Below are 19,806 nucleotides of genomic sequence, written 5' to 3'. Positions count from 1 at the left end.
AGATAAATCAGAATTCGATTTCAAAACCCCATGAGATGGGTTTGTTGGCTACAAATATTTTTGCATGTGGTCTGAAATTAATGACGTACGTAGCAAATAAATAGGCTTTCTACTGCATGCATATGGTATTGCTTCTGCCGTCTTCTTATATCTTTGTTAATAATATATGATTAACAAATCAGAGTGGCGCAGCGGAAGCGTGGTGGGCCCATAACCCACAGGTCCCTAGATCGAAACTAGGCTCTGATAAATTGTTAAAATGTTTTTTTAAATTATCGCTTCAAAATCAAAACGGACTTGTAGAAAAATAAAATTAAGGACAATAATAAAAAGCTTTGCTGCAAAGGCCTTCCCTCCTCACGCGGCACGCGGTGGCTAGTGGTTATATAAGAAGGGTTTGAGACTTTTTGTGAAACAGTGTCATGATTTGAATTAGCAATGACTTTCTTCTTCAGTCGTATGTTATTCATCATCATGATTTTGGTAGGGACTTGTGTGGCTTCTATATCCCAAGCACCAGCAACGGCCGTGAACATTACGGAGGAATTTGAGCGATCGCTGACGGAGATTGAACGGAGCTACCTGAACAGTGAAGAGAGGGAAAGACGTTTTGAAATATTCAAGAACAATTTCAACAAGAAGCAAGAGCAAGGGGATCATGATGATAACTCTTCCTCTTCCCCTACACCGAGGTTCTCTGGTAGTTGTGCAGGAACCTCCTACTTCAATTCCACAATGATCAACTTCTGGTTTAATATTTTTCTGCTTCTTTTCATTTGCCTGTTTTTCCTCACCATCCAATTAAGATCTGTTGCCATTAGGCTTTTCAACTCCACCAAGCGAGCGTTTCTTTAAGCTCACGGCGGCGGCGGCGGCGGCGGCGGCGCGTCTCTCTTGGTGGCAATTTTAGTGCTAGAGTTTTATTTATTTATTATTGTCTTTTTATTCAGTCCCCTGTCTGTCTGTGTCATTGCGTTTTGGGTTTATTTATTTATTTATTATCCTTTCCTTATTGGCAAAACAATACTCTATATATCCTAATATACAAGTTTATTGATAAAACAAATCTTCATTGGTTGTACCTCCCTTCAATGGCAGATCTAGGATTTTTTACAGGGATTGGCTAAATTATTTTTGGACACCCATGTGATTCGGAGTACAGTTGGGTCCTCCACCAAAACTCCCACAAGATCAAGCTAGTCAAACCACCTGTTCAACATCAGCTCATAACATCTTCCCAACATAAAACCACCGTCCATACATAAACAGAGAAACGCATGGAAAAAGAAGAAGAGAGAAACAAATAGAGAAGACAAAATGAAAGAAAGAGAAAAGAAAAATGGCGGAGAGAAAGAAGAACAAGAAAAGAGAGAGAAGAAAGAAAAAGAAGAGAGAAAGGAGAGGGAAAAGAAAGAAGAAAAGGGGCAAAGGGATTAAAGGAGAAAGAGAAAATGGAGAGAGATAGATAGAAACTTTGGGCTGAAATTTGATTTTTATGTTTACTTAAATAAATAATTTGGATAATATTTTCGGATAAGATTTTTGGGTTCCTACGTGTCAATACTATTCATATCGGATAAGATTTTCGGTTTCAAATTTCAGATAAATTTCAAATTTAAGATACATTTCAAAATTCAAATTTTAGATAAATTCAAAATGTCAAATTTCAGATACATTTCGAAATTCAAATTTCAGATAAATTTGAAATTTGAAATTTCATTTGAATTTCAAATTTCAGATAAGATTTTCACCCTCTAAGATTGCGCTGCGTGTCATATCTATCTGTGTAAATTTTTCTATAAAATCAGAGCTTCAGCTCATACCTCCCACACCAGTTCTTCTCTACATTTCCATTTCTCAAATTTTAGATTTCATTCTCCATTCTCAATGGCAGACATGGAAGAGATTTTGGAGAGGCAAGAGAGAGAAACTAGAGAGAGAATGCGTAGACGAGCTGTAAGCAAAAGGGCGCAGAGAGAACTAGATGAGCAACTTGGCATAGCAGTTGCTTTGCTGGATGATGAAAAGCAGGCTCGCCGTAGTTCACGAGAAGGCCGTCGCCCAAATGTGGACAGACATAGACATTCCCGGGGTAAGAATCTTATGGAAGATTATTTTATCCCACAATCTCTGTACTCTGATGTTCATTTTCGAGGGAGATATAGAATGCAACCTCATTTGTTCAAAAAAAATCATGCATGATATTTGCAATTATGATGAATATTTTGTTCAAAAGAGAAATTGTGCTGGAAATTTGGGACTTCTTCCAGAGCAGAAGTTCACAGCTGTGATATGAATGTTGGCGTATGGGTCATCTGCTGATCAGGTGGATGAGATTGCTCGGATGGGGAAGTCCCCTGTTTTGGAGTGCTTGGTGCGATTTTGTGATGCAGTGGAAACTCTGTACACCAGAGACTACCTCCGCAGACCTACGCCCAGGGACCTGCAAAGGCTTTTCCACAAAGTTGAGTCTCGAGGATTCCCTGGCATGATTGGTAGCATTGACTGCATGCACTGGCAGTGGAAAAATTGTCCAACTGCTTGGCAAGGGGACTATGGAAATAGAAAAGGGCAGAAAAGTATCATCCTGGAAGCTGTTGCTGGTTTTGATACATGGGTTTGGCACGCCTTCTTCGGAGTTGCCGGATCTCAAAACGATTTGAATGTCCTAGGTCAATCCCCGGTGTTCAATGATGTTTTGAGAGGTGAAGGCCCAAATATCACATATGAAATTAACAATACCATCTACCAGAATGGGTATTATCTAGCTGATGGCATCTACCCGAGGTGGACAACATTTGTGAAAACAATTCCACATCCCCGATCCCATAAGCAAAAATTTTTTGCTCGCTATCAAGAGGGGTACAGAAAAGATGTTGAGAGGTTTTTTGGTATCCTCCAAGCTAGGTGGGCTATTATCAGGGGCGCGGCACGTCTATTTGACGAGGAGGTGCTTAGGAGTATAATGATGACTTGTATCATCCTCCACAACATGATTGTGGAAGATGAATATGATTACGATGCTGATGACGTGTATGAACCAAATCCCATGGACACGGCCCTAACACGAATTTATGAAAAACCAGTGGGGCCAAATGGAGAAGCAATGCAGCATGAACCGTTGGTTAGAGGCGGTAGTTTCATGCCCCGTATGATTGATCGCTACACGGAGATGCAATCGTCCTATATTCATGAACACCGTCAAGTTGACTTGATGGAGCATTTATGGGCGGTGAAAGGCAATGAAGGAAATGAAGGTGAATAAAGTGAAGTGAAGAAGTTGTTTTTATTTTATTATGCTTTGGTTGTGGGTTGTTTATTTTTTATGCTTTGGTTGTGGGTTGTTTATTTTTTATGCTTTGGTTGTGGTTTGTTTATTTTTTATGCTTTGGTTGTGGTTTGTTTTTTTTATTTTATGCTTTTGTTGTGATTTGTTTGTTTGTATTTTTTTTTTTTTTTATGCTTTGGTTGTGGTTTGTTTTTTATGTATGGAATGTTTTGAATAAAAAGGAATTTTGTTGAATATTTTCTTTATTGACTAAAAGAAAAGCAATACAACTAATAATAAAATAAAATACATGAATTAAACAAAACAAAAAATACAATGAAATCAAAGGTACATGAATTAAACAAAAAAAAAAAATACAATGAAATCAAAGGCAAGTAAACTAAGACATTAAAGGCAAACAAACTATTTTAATGGTTTCCATCATTTAACCAATCGGTGTTGCTAGGTCCATCGTCACGAAAAAGTCTTCGTCTCATAACATCCCTTCGTTCTAGCTTCCAAAATTGTTTTGTTTCGGGAGACATATGGCTTGTATCCATGGCCATGGTTTCCCGATCTTTTTTTTTCAATGTTTTGTTCGCGTGCATACTCCCTTTCTTTGCGTGCATACTCCCTTTCTTTTGCATATTCTGCTTGAACTGCCATATCGTGCTCTTGTTGTTTCAAGTCCATTTCAATTCTCATGGCTTGGTGCTTTGAAAGTTCCTCCAAATACTTCTCTGCATTCTTGCCAGAAGTACTCCCTCTCTTCGCCTTCGCCGCCTTCCTCCCAATAGGCCTTGGAATATTTTCAATGGGTGAGTCGGTACTCATCGGAGAATCCATAGGTGAATCCGATGCCGGCGTCTCATGAAGTGGAGTCTCGTTCAAGACTACCGTCGGACCGGTTGGAATAATTTGGAATCTCTTACAAGTCTTCACCACCTCCCAACAATGGGTATGGTTGAAACTTTTTTTCCCTTGGCCGGTAGCACCAAACCACATTTGTGCTTGTATAATCTATAAAAAAAAAAAAAAAAATGGAAATACAAGAGAATTTTTAAAATATTGGCAATACAACATGTACAAAAAAAAAACTAATGGAAATTAAAGAAATAACAAAAAAAAAAAATGCAACATGTATTAACAAAAAATAGAGACATATTAACAAAATATATAAATTGCAAGAAACATTTAAATAAAAATTAATATGACATAGAAATTAATAGAAGAAAAATGACAAATAATTTACCTCATTGCTAAGATTTTCTCCGCTTCGTTGGTTGTCAATCGCTTTTGCTAAAGCATTTCTCCATTTCCCCAACTCTTTATTAAGAACTTTCCACTTACTGGATAATGCCATTTCTGTACGTGTAGAACCAATTGCCCTTTCACAAAATGCTTGATGAATTTTTTTCCACATATGAGAAAATTTAATCTCATTGCCCGTTACTGGACAATGACTAACTTGGACCCAAGCCTCACACAAGCTAACATCTTCTATCATGCTCCATGCCCCTCCATTTTCATTAGAAGAACCCATAATATGCTAGAAAAAAATTACAACTTCAAAGTGAAAAAATATTGAATAGAAAGTGAAAAAAATTTGAGGAGAAAGTGAATAATAGTAGAAGGAGAAGAAAATATATGAGGATTTGGTGTTAAAAGTGAAGAGTATTGGTTGGTATTTATACACAAAAAATTCTGTAATTTTTGTGTATTTTTTAAAAAAAAATTCGATTTTTTTTCATTTTTTTTTGGCAGAAAAATTGGCTGCCGTCGGATTGAAGGAAAAATTCCAATCGGAGCGACCAGAGGGCGCCACGTGTCAAGAGCCGTTGTGGTTACTGTAGCGCTGATTCGTTTAAATTTTTTTTACCGTTGGCGCGTGCAATGCATGCGCCAACGGTAAAAAAAATTTAAACCAATCAGGGCTGACGCCAGCATGGCGTCAGCTATTTTGTCCCAGCCTTCAGTCTCGACCTCGGGCTGAAATCGACTGCGGGCCTGCCCGTTTTGCTGGGGCCCACGCTCGCCTGGGCTGGCTCTGGCCTGCTGGACGTCATTTTTTCTCCCAAACCCCCCCCAGCCCGAGTCCTCTTCATCTGCTGGAGTTGCTCTAAGGTTTAAGTGCTGCAATGCATGCTGAAACATTGGTCAAATATCACTTTATCTTTTTAAAATCAAAGTGACCCACTTTGCCCCCTTGACCAAGGTTTGATGTTCTACATTACCCAATTTCATTAACATCAAATGTCCGTTAAATTTGATAACGTGGCATGAGTGTTATAGTAATTTTGTTCACCTAGGTCTACTGGCGGACCCATGAATTTTTTAGTGGAGATGCAATTTTGAAAGGCTAAAAACTCTGAATTGAACATCTAAGGCTTTTTACCTAGATTGACCTTAGGTCATTTCATTCATTCATATCATACATGAAAAATTATTTTATGTAAAAATATTGACAAAGTATGAAAAATGGTTTTTCGCAATAATCATTTTCTCAAGATAATTTTTGGCGGCTTTTATTCCTCACACATCAAATGAGAAAACTTGATTTTATGGGATTTTATTATGAAGTATAAATTGACTTAATGAGCCATCATTTTTAGCCTAAATCGTATTTTGCACTATGACCAATTTTTCATATTTTGATTTGGTGGGAATTTGATTTTCTAGTATTTTTATTTGAATCCAAATGACGGGTACTTTCTTATTTACATTGTAAACTTAAGTAAATGGAATAATATAAAAATAAATGAAAGTAAAAGGACAAAGACATTTACTTAAATATTGAAAATGGAAATAAGGTAATTGAGCAAAGGGGCAATTTGAAGCACCCACAATGGTTTTTCCGACGAGGGGAGGTGCAGATGCACCTACTTGCGCCTTAATAGGTCGGCCCCTGCCCAGGTCATTTACTCCAATTTGAGTGGGTGATGTGGCAAAGTGGAGCCCACTTGGTATTTGGTACATAAGTTCCTATAAAAATAGGAAATGCCCTACTTTTGAGTGCGGTTTGAACTGTTGATTTACGTTATAAAATATTCTTAATATTTTCAAATATTTTCAAATAATATTCTATCTGGCTTGTCAAGATCAAAGGGTACTAGCTCAACATCTTCTTTGGGCTTTCATCATTCTTCAGGAAAGACCTCTAGATGGATTCCTTCGTCTTGGTCATGGCTCTTTAATTGCGATTGGGAGATTACTATACTATTTCCTTTTTAGTCTGCTTGAGTGTTGAGAACATGATCTGCTTTCTCCCCTGCTTGTTCTGCTCGGCTTAGCGGTATGAACTGGGCTTGCTTGCTTTTATTCAACCCTTGGGCTAAGCATCTTCTCTCCATTGCCTGATAGCTGTTGATCTGCTCAACACCGCCACCAGGGATTGGGTATCAGATTTTCTGATATATAGCAAAAGTGATGACATTGATCTTGCCGATCCATTTTGGTATCCCTCTTAGTTGGATCTCCTTTCAAGGGTGGTGGTCTCCTCCGCCAAGGCTTGTCTTTCACTTTGGTTAAGATTTGATGTATCGAGATGGAGAACTGAGTGTAGCTCTCATATGTTGGGGCGCTCTCTTGAGATTGCAACTTGCGTTTTCCCCCATGGTCCTGCTATTGGATCTATCATTCCTCTGACCCGCTTCTCTGGACGGTTGGTCAACTTGCTTGGCAGACTTTTTGATGGCGATCTGATTGTCATCCCAGAGCGCGTAGCATTTTACTGTTGCGAAGACCTCTGCCAGAGTATGGCTGGGAGTGATGGTTGGCCCGCAGCATAGGTCGTGCTCTGCTGGTATGCCTTTCTTGAAAGTAGAGGATGCAATCCAATCATCGCATCCTACAATATTTGCTTTTTCGGCCTTGAACATCTTGATGTTGGTTCGGAGAGACTCATCATACTTCTTGCGCAAGTTGAATAGGTGGTCAGGCTGCTTCTTGATTGTCGGGTAGAATGTGTACTCCTTTGTTAAGACGAGTGCTAGCTCTTTGAAGCTGCTGATCAACCTATATGGTAAAGTATGGAACCAGTCTTGAGCTGCTCTTCGCAAGGTCATTGCAAATGCCTTACACATCGGCGCATCCTTGTACTTGTAGAGAATCATGACACTTTTGAAATACTTCATATGGCTCTCGGGGCATTGTGAATCCCCTTGGCGGGGCCGCCTGCTTTATGTCATTAGTGAATGGAGAAGAGCTCACTTGATCCATCTACTAGCTCAGGGCATCCTCTAAGTCTATTCCAACCTTCAAGTCTCAAAGTCGGTCATTCACGAGCCTCTCGACGTCCTATACTCACAAGGCTTATGGCTCACGTCGGTGTCTCCCATGATGCGGGCGTAGCTGATCGACCTTCTTATTGACTCTCGGGGGTTGATCTCCTCGGTTGTCCTGCCTGCGCCGTGTATTGGTAAACAGAGCTTGCGATGGATTTTCTATGGCTTTCGTCGTGAATTAGCTCTTCTAGTGCGGGCTGGTGAACGTCTTTCTTCACTTACCTCATGAGGAGGATCGCGAGGTTGATCTTCTTATGAGCCTAGCTTTGAGCGAACACTTCTTTGCGAGTCCAAGCAGGCATGAACATTGGATCGTGGGCCCAACCTTTTGTGCACTTTGGTCCTTAGACCAAATCTCAAATGGAGACTCGTTCTACCTTGGCTGGAGCTTGCGGATGCTTGTGACATGCTAGCGTGCTGGGCAACACGTTCTTGTCCTTCTCCTTGCCAGCTTTCACCTGCTTAACTTGTCTGTCGGTGCGTTCGTCCATCATTCTCTCTTCACCATGGGATCCGAGTCCAAGGTAGCAAACCAGGTCAATATGCCTGAAGAGTTGACCAACCAATTGGTTTTGGTCATCGACTTTGCGAGTCAACTGTTTTGCTATGAGATTGAGGTTTGTTTGGCTACTAGGATCAGGAGGCGCGAATTGTGTGGAGCCCAATTACACGTGGGCTAGGGTTTCGTTGGAGGTGTGCCAGGAAGCAGCAAACGTCATGCATGGTGGCAAAGGAGGGAATTGAAGTATTTGTTCCATAATCGGGCCGTAGTCGGATGCGGCGCCAAGGTCGGAGGTTCCGCTGTGCGTCACGGCGGCTCCATGGTGGTAGTCCTCGGATCCATAAGTGAAACCTAGAGGGTGGTGGCTGTTGGAACTTGCGGCTGGTCCTTGCGGCTGTATGGAATGTTGGCCGTGAGACCGCGAAGAGGCGTAGTGGTTAGAGTAGGAATAGTGCCTCTTGGCCCTGGGGCCGAGAGTAAGCGGAAATTAGTGGCTGTCTCGATGCCACGACGTCATGGAAGCTTGGATCCGTTGTGGATTGATTCGTCACGACGGTCTTGCTTCCAACCATGATTGTTTGGAAGGCTTTGGTTGAGTGATAAACGGAAGGAAACAAATTCCTTAAATTTGATAGCAACGCTTTGAGTATATTTCGTAGCTTTAAATGAAAGCACCAAAATGTTTGAGTAAATTTCCACATGAGGGAATATTCACGTGTAATTCTTCCACCCTTTGAGCTTCCTTCTCTTTCTTCTTCCTCAGTTCTTATAAAACAAAGCTAGGTCAACGGATCACACCTGGGGGATGTTAAAGGCCCTCCGATGCCTAAGTCAGTTAAATGATCTTGAGAAAGATACGGAGATAACATAAAGGTCGGAGTGTGTTTTGTAGCCATCTATTTATAGACTTTTTTGCTTGCTATGGTATGAAGAATAATCCATATTTAATTAGGATTATCCTTACTCAAAAAAGATTATAGGAATTAATCAAAGAGATTTGCTGGAAATCGGATTCTTGATTTAGGGAGATATTTCTATCTTAAATAAAAGATAATTCCCTAATTAAATAGGATTTAATTAGAATAATTAGTTAACATAAGGAATATTACTTTTTCCACGTGTCATTTTCTTATTGCCTACCGAAATATTTGTTCTCACACAAGGTAAACTTAATCAAAAGTCATCCTCCAATAATTAAAGCTTGACTTGTAACACCTTAAAAAAAATGGAAGTATGAGAAGAAGTCTATAAATACCGTGAAGTATAAAGAGAAAATTAACATTAAAACATCGATCAGTTGAAAAACTAAGCAATGGCTTGGATTATTTTATGGTTCATCATCTTGTTACTGGGAAGTATTCACAGAGGTATGTCACAAATCACCTCGGTGAATATTTCACAGGAATTCGAGAGATGGATGATAAAGCATGAACGCACATATCCGAATAATTCTGAAAAAGATAGACGATTTGGAATTTTTAGAACCAGATTTGAGTCGATTGAACTTTTCAACACGCAACAAGAAGGGAAAACAAGTTCATTTAAGAAAGGCATTAATATGTTTTCTGATATGACAGCTGAAGAGTTCTTGTCAATTTATGCTTCATGCCAAAACGACGACCCCTCAAAATATATTTCATCATTTGGAGTAGATTCTACATATGATGTTGCTAAAGACGATTATGCAGATATTCCTCCCGTAAGCATTGATTGGAGGGATGAAAATTTGGTCACTCCGGTGAAAAATCAAGGGCATTGTGGTAAAAGAAGCATTACATTAGATACCATCCATATAAATTTTCTTCTACATTATTTTGACCTTTTTTTTGGTATAATATATATATATGTAGGTTCTTGTTGGGCGTTTGCTGCTGTGGCAGCAGTGGAAGGGAGTATGGCTTGGAACTATGGTATCAATACTTCACTGTCCGAGCAGCAAATTTTGGACTGCAGTGGAAATGCCGACGGCTGCAAAGGTGGTTTCACAGTTGCCGCCTTTGACTATGTAATACGAAATGGAGGACTCAACAGTGAAGAAAATTACGGCTATGTCGCTAAGCAGGGAACATGTGACAGCAGCAAGACAGACGAACATCTTGGTCGGATAACTGGTTATAAGAAAGTGCCTCCCAACGAATACGATCTAGCCAAGGCTGTGGCCTGGCAGCCCATCCCAGTTTCAATTTCTGTCGGTGCAGGATTTCAGGACTACCAAGGTGGTATACTTAGAGGTGGTTGTTCCTATAATCCATATAAAAACAAACACACTGTTCTAATTGTTGGCTATGGGAGGACTGAAGATCATCACGAGGACTACTGGATAGTAAAAAATTCCTGGGGCGAAGACTGGGGCGAGGAAGGCTATGTCAGAATGTATAAGGGCGTCAATCTGTGTAATATTGCTGACAATGCTATAAGCCCGTTGAATACTTATGATGTGGAACGGCGTAAAACAATAACCCGCAATCGACGTGCTGTTGGATAAAACAATAGCACACGGCCGACGGATGATTATGGATGCTGGGATAAAACAATATTAGTCATATATTATATATGCTGGGATAATATTAGTCATATATATATAAATATTATTATTAACATAATGGAATGATGGGTTAATGGATGCGTAATAATAATAAACACAGGAACGACTTGATCATTTGAGCATCAAACCAAAGTTGATTTGAAAATCCAACCCTAAATGTTTGCGCCAGGACTTGCAGAAAGAGAGAAAAAGAATTATTACTGACTCTGCATTCAGTGTACAAGTTTCATAAGTAAAGATAACCCATTTACATTTTAGGGTATAGCTACGATGGGGAGAAGAAAAAAAAGATATCTCCACCTCCTTTGAAGGAAAATCTGTAATGAAAATCATAACCACATTAAAAGTGATCATGTTCTTATTGATTTCCTTAATGCACAGTCACATTTTGACCCTAATACTTCTATTATATTTTTATTTGCTGGCCTTTGATCTTCGAAAGCCTCGTGGCAGGATCGAGAGCTCCAATCTGCCAGTCGATTCATTAACTTGAAGGAACAACAGAGAGCTCCAATCTGCCAGTCCATTCTTCACCAGGCTTCAAGGTGATTGGCTTCTCAATTGATGCTCCATTAACACAAAGCATCTGTTTATACTCTTCATCTCCAAGATCTACTATGGCTTTGGATCTCTTCTCCCATGGATTCCAAACAACTGAGAGTACACGTAAAGTTGAAGAACACAAAGATTAATTACTTAATCAAAATGGCTACATATATAAATATTCATTTGACATGGAAAAGGATGTAAAGTACCAATCTCAGACAGAAACTTTCTATGGCTTAATGGCCTGATCCCCTAAGCCTACGGTTTTCAGAAGATCCTAGTTCCTAACTACCAAATTTGACAAAAATAACTCATCCTCTGCTTACTAAATTCAGCTTCCAATCAATTCCTTCAAGTAAGGATCTCTTTTTTTTCCTTTTTTTTTTTTTTTAAAGGGTAAAGGCTCCTTATGCTAAGCGCCTGCTGATGATTATAAAGCATATAAGAGTGTTTTGAGCATGTGGAAGCTGACAAGCTATTGGTTGCATTTCCTGAAACTGAGGTTAAGCACACGATTCTTACCAACATCTGGAAGTCCCTCCTTTCGTACGGCGAATGTCCTCTTCTTTTCATGATCGAAAACAGCTATCACATCTTTAGACCTAAGATAAGCCCGGTCGACCTGCCCAAAAATGAACACTTCATAAGAAGGAGCATATTTTGGCCACTAACAAGCTTAGAAGGTTTTGGAAAAACATGATTACCTCAGATTCAAATGTTAAGGCATCACCTTGTTCTGTAAATCGCTCCTTCTGAAATAGGTTGTCTAGGTAGTCAAGAGTCTCCAAGCCCTCAATCCTCACTTCGCTGTCAGTTCATATTATATTCATTTAAACCTCAGAACTTAGTCAAACTTAGCATCACTCTACTACTTGCTAACCAAAAATATGATACTACTTGCTCCTTTCTGATTGAGCTGATGGCAATCATCGTGTGACCTGTAAAGCTTTTGTTTTGGGATCTACTTGACATGGATATCTTTAGGGAAAGTGCTGAATGTCCTTCCTATAAGTTATCATAATTCAAACTTCTCTTTTTTCTTTCTGTTAGTGAAATTTTAAAGGGAATATTTCTAATTATAAGAAGAATGCAAAATATAACTGAGTAGGTGGACAAAGATTATAACCAGATACATGGATATGAAAACTCTTTTGTTTAAAGTCAAAAACATGGAAACCAAATTTGTGTGTATCATTGTTAACATGAGGCCAGAACACTCCTTAAAAGCCTGCAGCCCAAAACTGTTGCTAGCTTCCGCAGATTATGCTTAATTATAAGAATAGCAAATTCCATTTGCAATTTGAACATTCTGTACCTGATATCAGAAATGGAGAAATATGGATGATACGCAAATGAAAAACTGAAGGGCTTGCAATTGATGTTCCTGATACGCGATATCAGGGTTAGATACCCTTCTGCTGCCAGTGACACTCTAAGACGAAACTCGAAACTGCAAAACATGGTCCAAACATTATTTCACAAACAAATATTTGAAGTTCATAAAACATGCTACGATACATTTTTCCCAATTCATGCTGCTACCTATGTGGCCAAATCTTCAGATCTTCTTCGGATGGTTTGAGCAGCAAGTCAATGTAGGCTTTGCCATTGGAATCATTAGGATGTAGAGGTGGAGGATCATTGTCAATGACCCAAATCCTGTTCCTGGCAAACCCGTGTTGCTCCAATGATCCATTTCCAACCTATTGGAGCAAGCAAACCAATCAGCCAGAATTAATCAAGGTAGGGTGCTTTATAATATACATATGTGATTCTGTATAAATATTACCTGTGGAAAACAGATTGGAATTCCTCCTCGCACTGCTTTTGGTGGTTTAAAGATTGCCTGCAAAGTTGTCCATTACACCATATTAATTTGATCCAGAAATATCAGCAAAAGGGAAATCAATTTACAAATTTCCCATTTGTTCATGATTTATATGGTCATTAGGAATTGTTAATGGTAGAATTATCTACTGCAGAATGGGTCTACAACAGCTGGGACACAAAAAAGAGGCACAATAAAAAAATAAAATGAAATTGATAAATACTATGATGAATTTTTTACCTTGCTACTAATGAATAACAGTTCTTCACCACGTTCAGTCCTCCAGGAAAGAACCTGGCCTCCGTGCAAGCTAACCTGTATTGAATTCACATAATAACATCAACATGCAAGTAAAGTACAAGCAGCTTGGAGGGCATCTGTTAAACAATGGAAATAGAGAGGTAAAAGAATCCAACCTGAACGGAAGCTCCTCGAGGGTTATGAAGCAGGACTTGGTCAATTCCACTCTTGTCCTTTGAGACTTCAACTGCTGCTCTCTGATCACTGGTTGCTCCAGAATGATTCATTATTTCAAGAACACAGTAAGAACATCAATTGAATAAATAAGAAGACGGAGGAACCTCTCTCTCTCTCTCTCAACAAACCAAAACAAGACCTCAAGGCTGGAAATGACTTCTCCCAACACTTAAGAGAGAAAAGGTCAGCAAATCATTCAATCAAGCAGTTGAGAATCTCAACTTTCACATGAACCTTTCCTGTGACAAATCAATATTCCTGTGAACTGAAAACCAAAGTCCCAACTACCAATTTATCTACCTTGGTTTCTTTCACCGCCAAACTTCTCACTGTGCATTACAGATCCTCTTAACCACACCAACAAATACAGACTCGAGATATCTGCAACCCCTCTTAAAAAAGGACACCCAAACTTTTGCTGTTAAACAGATCCAAATTTTGCAAAAGAAAAGCAGGACAAAACCCAATTCCAGAGCAACAGTTGCCCAAATGGCCAAACTCGTCTAAGATTCAAAATTGGACCAAACAGTCATAAAATCCCACAATGGCGGTTTGGAACCAAAAACAAAAAGCATTTATGATAGGAACAGTTGTTTTTATATGAGGATGATGGGAACAATTTTGTCTAACAAAGAGGAAGAAAAATTGGAAGCAATGACATAAGAAGAAATGAGGTCTAAAGTAAACAACTTTATGGGGAAAGATGAGTATGTATCTATGTAGATTTGAATACGACCTTGTTGGGTTGATTAACAAGGATTGAAGGGTCATGACTAAGAATATATTACTACCACTTGCATATATATTATGTATTTACATGTTCGTATAGGACATAGCAACCAGCTAAACATGATTAAATCTGTGCTGGTTTCCACACGTGATATAGACAAGTATGAACATGCGACCATCTGATTAACTGAATTAACTACCCATTTAAAAAAAGAAATCAAATAGAGAAGTGCAATTTAAAGTTTTGACCCTAAAAGATTCCTTATTTTTACTGCTGCCCCAGCGTATGTGATATCTGCAGAGGCAAAATGATAAATAGTCAGATAAGACAATGTCAAAGGTATGAACGAAAAATTATTGCGTGAGACGGTAACATCATGTGCATGTTAATGCAATGCAATGTTATATGTTGATACTAATTATAATATATATTCTAAGAGTTAAAGGTTACAAACGAATAATTATGCGTGTATTATATTTTGAATGGACTGGTAGCACGGCATCAACATGCACGTAGTTTTGCCGGCATTTGACATTACTGATGAAGAAAAGGAAGGCCAAGATGAAGACATATTTGAAGCAACCTTTTTCTTTACAGTTGAAAATTCAATAAAGAATGTTATCCTTGAGATTTCTGAGCCTCATCTTTGCGAACAATGCCGAGTCAAATAGTTTATTGTTGTATTATCGCAAGCAAACGACACCTTCTTCCCAAGGGAGGAGTACCTTTTGATGGATGCATATACGTATGTATACTGAACTATTACGGATATACATGAGGATCAAGACAGCACCCAAAAAAGAGAAACTCAACTGGACCCCACAAAGAAGAGGCCCAGAAATAGGTCAAATCCAAAAGTTCATCATAGAAAGTTTCAGTAGTGGACATAGTCAAAACTCTTTGCAATGGAAAGTCCTCTTTTACAAAGCCTTTTTCATGCTATTTGGTGGCTTTGCTTCAACTTGCTCTTTTGACTTGCACTTTCCACCTACCATTATATCTTTCAACAAAACAAAGAGGATTTTATTGGTAGCTTCACGTTAAAGCAATTCAGAAGCTTCTTTGCTGACTAATGTTATGTTAACTCAGTACTATGATGAAATCAATATTTACTGATGTAGGAGTAATGTGAATTACATACAGCATAGATTAAAGATACTTGTTGATTCATGAACCGGGTTGAATTTATCGAACAAGGATCAAATCGATACCTAACTTGTTACATCATTAAGAGGAGAACAGATCAAATTGTATATCGGCTTCCAATAATTTCACAAAACCAGGAAGTCTGCAATAACAATTACAAATCACTTACTTCCAGACCTATCCTTTGCAATGTTCATATTCATATGAAAGCACTGTTTAGCCTATCCTAAAGAACTGCCAAAATTGACAGGGCAATCTAAAATCTAATAGATGACAGTTCATAGCAGAAAAAGAGACTTGAATGCTAAGGGAAAAATAAATTAGCAACTGCTGTTTTTGTCCCTTTTCCAACTAGGAATATCCTGTCTGCCACAAATCGAAAAATTGGGGCAAGTGTGATGTACGGCTGCTGATAACACCAGCTTCTTGATCATCTGGCAGCAACAGCATGGAGCTTGGTTTCAGACATAGAACTTTCATGTGCCTCACAATCCAGCTGAGCATTCCTGCTTACAGAACCCAAATTGCTAAGTATGTTCTCAGTACCAGTTGGCAGGTCCAAGTCTACTTCAATCTCGACTGAAGCAATCCCTCCTTTCGGCACTACCTGTGCATGTTTCAGCTTCTCCTACAAGATAAAACTCATGTTAGATCAAGCTACAAGTGAATGCACATACAGCTTAGGTTGAAACAAGCAGATCGGCAAAATCAGCTTTCCTTGATTTTCCATGGTCAACTTAACTCAGTAGCACGTGCTACAAACATATCTGAACAATACTCATTTCAACACTACATCCTGACTGCATCATAAATTCTGACATCTGGTCAATTTTTGTCAACCAAAAGCAACTAAATGTGATAATTCAGTATGTAGATGCCTGGGTTACTCTTAAGTATATGCTGGGTGGGTATAAGAAATTGAGATCTCCCTCTGAACATACTTGTTCAACTGCCTCTGGTTTCTTGGGAAAAATATGCATGGAGTTTTACTAGTTGGGTAACCATTGCTGGTGCATAAGCATACGCAAAGGCTTCGACTAACCTAAAGCCCACCCATCTGACCCCAGCCATGGGCTGGGACTGGGAATGCTACCCATTCATATGTATCTGCACCATGAGTCACTTTTGCAGAGAGAACAACCTAGAAGACTGGTTCTTTTGGCATAGTTTTTTTATTCCCAAATTAAAGTAAATTTAGGTTTTAGCCACAAAAAAACTTTCACTTTTGGAAAAAGCCAAACTTTTTTAAAAAAGACAGAAAAACCTCTCAACTTTCAAACCAAAGACATGCAAATGTAAAGGATTCCTTAGGAAATCCAAAAATAAATAAGGGCAATTTTGTCCATTTTGGCTTCTTTTAAAAAATTTCTCTCTCCTTTGGCCTTTTCCAAATCCATGTATTAAAGAAAAAGAAAAAATGGCAACTTGCATACGCATAAAAAATTCTTGAAAACATAAACTTCAACAGCTCAAGCATTGGTAACTAAGTTCTATGAGGAAGTTACCATTAATGTGGCATTTTCAAGCCTCAATTTCTCTGAATCCCCTTTCAGTTCTTCTAGTTTAGATTTAAGGGCCATTTTCTCTGTGTTTAACGATTCAAATGTCCTCACCAGTTCCTCATATTCAGCCTGCTTCCTCATCCTAGATCTCCTTGCAGATTCTCTGTTAGCCTGCTTCCTTTTCTCTCGTTTGACCTGCCTTTCATCCTGAGGAAATCAACATGTGCAATGAATAGTGTGAATATAGCACACTACTTCTATGAGTTATCTTAGAATTTGTGCATCCAAGATGATCCCAAACTCAAAATTACACAAAAGTCAAGAATATAACAATGTTTCAGCAAATAACTGCCCTGCAGAGTCTCAAGATGGGCTCTGTTTCACAGCTAACTCTGGCTCACAAAATTTGAGGAAATTCCAAATCCGAAATCTTTCATCAATCCCATGGTTTCAATTCAAACCAGTAACTGAGTGTTGTTCAAAACAAAAAAATAGAAAAGTATCAAAGGCCGCAATTCTTTTAAACAACTATCCCAACTTGAATACAAATTGAGGTACAAAGGCAAAAGCTTGCAAACAAATAAGTAGTACCAACAACAACAAAAAGGTAAACATTTCCTTACCAGAACCATTGCATCAAAAGGCAACCCTGCACCAGCGGAAGGAGCAACAAAAGCTGTGCTAATTCCTATTTTCTCATATGGGGAACGAAGAGATACTCCCAAAAAACCAGCAGGAGGTCCAGTACCAGAAGCATTTGTGGAATTCTCATTCACTTCCCCATTAGTTGTAGGCCTGACCTGAGTATGGACTTTCACATCATTATCTGTTGCCCAGAAGATTAAGAAAACAAATCAGTCAGGATGAAGCATTTGGTTAGGGTTGCATGTCCCAATTTAGGACCATTACAGAATTCCTCGTCCTTCATTCAAGTAAATCAGAAACTATCCCCTTTTCTTTACAAAATTGACAGATGAGGGATGGGCAACAAAAACAAGCCACAAAATTGTTCCCTCCCACAACGAAACTCAGAAATCCTGATTAAAAATTCCCACACTACAAGCGCAAAGTATCTAATGAGAAATAGGTACAATACCAGCAAATCGCATGCTTCCAGACCCATTGTTCCTTTGAGTGTGGTGGTTGTCTTCCTAATAGATGAAATCCAAGATTACTTTAACTTCATGCATTAATATTCATGCATTAATATCATCTAACCATCACATACAACAAAGGGCCGAAATTCATCACATATGAGCAGACATAATGAAAGGAAATTCTTACTTTAGTGTTGCCATCACTGCCATCTGTCAAACCATCAATATTTTGTTCCAAACTGCACATGGTCACAGAATCAAAATTTAGATTGGCTACATCCGGAGACAACATCATAAAACTTACTGGAAGCTGCTGCCTGGTGCATAATCTCAAAAGTATATATGTATAAAATAAAATAAAAAGGAAGTACCTTTTTGATGCCTCAAGGACTGGGTGCCCGGTATCCTTGAGACTGTCGTACCCAACTGGCACTGCAGTTCCATCTAATCCCTTCAACTTCTTTTTCACATCTTGGTCCATGTTGTCCAATGATTTTCTTCTGCTTGAAGAAACTGTCACACGCAGCTCAGTGTCAAGTTACTCTTCACAGCTGCATACTCGGAACGAAAAACTGGTGATTTTTTTTCTTGAAAGTTTTTCTAAAAAAGTAAACAAATACTTTGGTAATAAAAAATTTAATCCCCAATTTGGCACACTTCAGCAGCTGGGCTTTAACTTATAAACTCATTTAACCAAGATAATACGTGTCAGAAAACAAACTCGCACCCAAAAAAAAAAAAAAAACCTTCATCAACATTTTCATCGGCACATGCATAAAGAACCTACCATTTTTTCTCTCAGTAATTCATCAACCAGATGCCAATTGGTTTTTACTTTAACCATCCATTAAAATAGCTAATCATTTCGACGTGACGATTTATCAAGCCTTGTTGCTTTCTCGAATATCCTACCAACCAAGGCTACCCTCCAAAAATTGACAAATATTTTCTAATTTTAAATATTTCTTTAAAACTAACGAATAAAAATATGTCATCTTCTACAATTGACTTTGAAGTTTTAAACTTCCCCTATTCAGCATCCATAAATTCAAATATCCAGAAAGTTTCCACATTTAGGTTCTGAGTCATAAACATAAGCATTTGAAATCCTAACAAAACATAATAACATATTCAATGTACCTGAATCTCCTGAAAGAGCAACCGAAACCAAAGAAATGATTCTGAAGGAGCCGAACAAACCCTAACCCTAGCTAGCTCCTTAATTTTCCCGCCTGTACTTTCCTAGCTTGCAATTTCGTCGGTAACAGATTGATGAGATGGAAAACGCGCTGGGGGAAATATGTGGTGATGAACAAGACAATGAAGGAGGAAGGGGGAGAGAGAGAGAAAGGAAGGCGAAACGTCAGCCGCGCGGCGGGTTTTGATGTGCTGTGAAACCGGAAGCGTGGAACACCGGTGGCTGGTCGTGAAATGGGTTAATAGGATTCGCCAAGGTGATACACATGGCAATCTTGCTCTGAGCCATACACGTGTCGAAGAGTGATTAGCTATATTGAAGTCAAGTCAAAAAGCGAGTACGTGGTACGTTGGAAGTTGGCTGATAGTTCTCTTCATGCGACTTTCGTTGTCTGACCAAAATATGTGTTGTACCGGTCAGTTGGACCCCCCAGACAAACCGTTATTCGTACGAAAATCATATGGTCCTTGATTGCACCTTAGGGTTCAATTGATTTTTATTTATTTATTTAAAGATTTCAATTGACAAATATCGATTTATTATGAACCTCATAGCTTACAGTAAAAGAGTTTATAACATTGTTTTAGTTCACAGAGTGACTATTTATAGGATAGTAATTTACGAGTTTAGTCAAGTAGAGTTCAACTTTAATCCGTTACTTTTGTCTCGTGTCGAGTTCAAGTT

General features: G+C 38.7%; 3 protein-coding genes and 1 non-coding gene across 5 annotated transcripts; 2 read left to right on the top strand and 2 right to left on the bottom strand.

Moving 5' to 3' along the window:
- The first annotated feature begins 177 nt into the window (after positions 1-177).
- TRNAM-CAU lies at positions 178-249 on the top strand. The gene has a single exon. It is a non-coding gene; the product is annotated as a tRNA-Met (tRNA).
- A 9,116-nt stretch (positions 250-9,365) lies between these two features.
- LOC117629026 (zingipain-1-like) lies at positions 9,366-10,538 on the top strand. The gene is made up of 2 exons (XM_034361555.1): positions 9,366-9,813; positions 9,904-10,538. The coding sequence occupies exons 1-2, from the start codon at positions 9,366-9,368 to the stop codon at positions 10,536-10,538; spliced, it is 1,083 nt and encodes a 360-aa protein (XP_034217446.1).
- A 232-nt stretch (positions 10,539-10,770) lies between these two features.
- LOC117628794 (putative glucose-6-phosphate 1-epimerase) lies at positions 10,771-14,131 on the bottom strand. Its single transcript, XM_034361318.1, has 8 exons — positions 13,389-14,131; positions 13,213-13,287; positions 12,934-12,990; positions 12,687-12,847; positions 12,460-12,594; positions 11,849-11,951; positions 11,667-11,766; positions 10,771-11,252 (listed from the first exon to the last, which is right to left on the bottom strand). The coding sequence occupies exons 1-8, from the start codon at positions 13,497-13,499 to the stop codon at positions 11,083-11,085; spliced, it is 912 nt and encodes a 303-aa protein (XP_034217209.1). The 5' UTR covers positions 13,500-14,131; the 3' UTR covers positions 10,771-11,082.
- Positions 14,132-15,345: 1,214 nt separating this feature from the next.
- Positions 15,346-19,350, bottom strand: LOC117628845 (G-box-binding factor 3-like). 2 transcript variants are annotated; one of them, XM_034361382.1, is made up of 7 exons: positions 19,065-19,350; positions 18,296-18,437; positions 18,112-18,163; positions 17,924-17,978; positions 17,451-17,653; positions 16,831-17,034; positions 15,346-15,953 (listed from the first exon to the last, which is right to left on the bottom strand). In XM_034361382.1, exons 2-7 carry the CDS (start codon positions 18,403-18,405, stop codon positions 15,756-15,758), a joined length of 822 nt encoding a protein of 273 aa, XP_034217273.1. In that variant the 5' UTR covers positions 18,406-18,437; positions 19,065-19,350; the 3' UTR covers positions 15,346-15,755. The 2 variants fall into 2 exon arrangements, with proteins under 2 accessions (XP_034217273.1, XP_034217272.1); XM_034361381.1 differs by having other exon boundaries at positions 18,296-18,475; positions 19,065-19,349.
- Positions 19,351-19,806: the final 456 nt, after the last annotated feature.

The sequence above is a fragment of the Prunus dulcis genome, chromosome 5 (genome assembly GCF_902201215.1).
Source record: "Prunus dulcis chromosome 5, ALMONDv2, whole genome shotgun sequence".
Classification (NCBI taxonomy): Eukaryota; Viridiplantae; Streptophyta; class Magnoliopsida; order Rosales; family Rosaceae; genus Prunus; species Prunus dulcis.
This window is presented reverse-complemented; position numbering and strand designations above follow the sequence as displayed.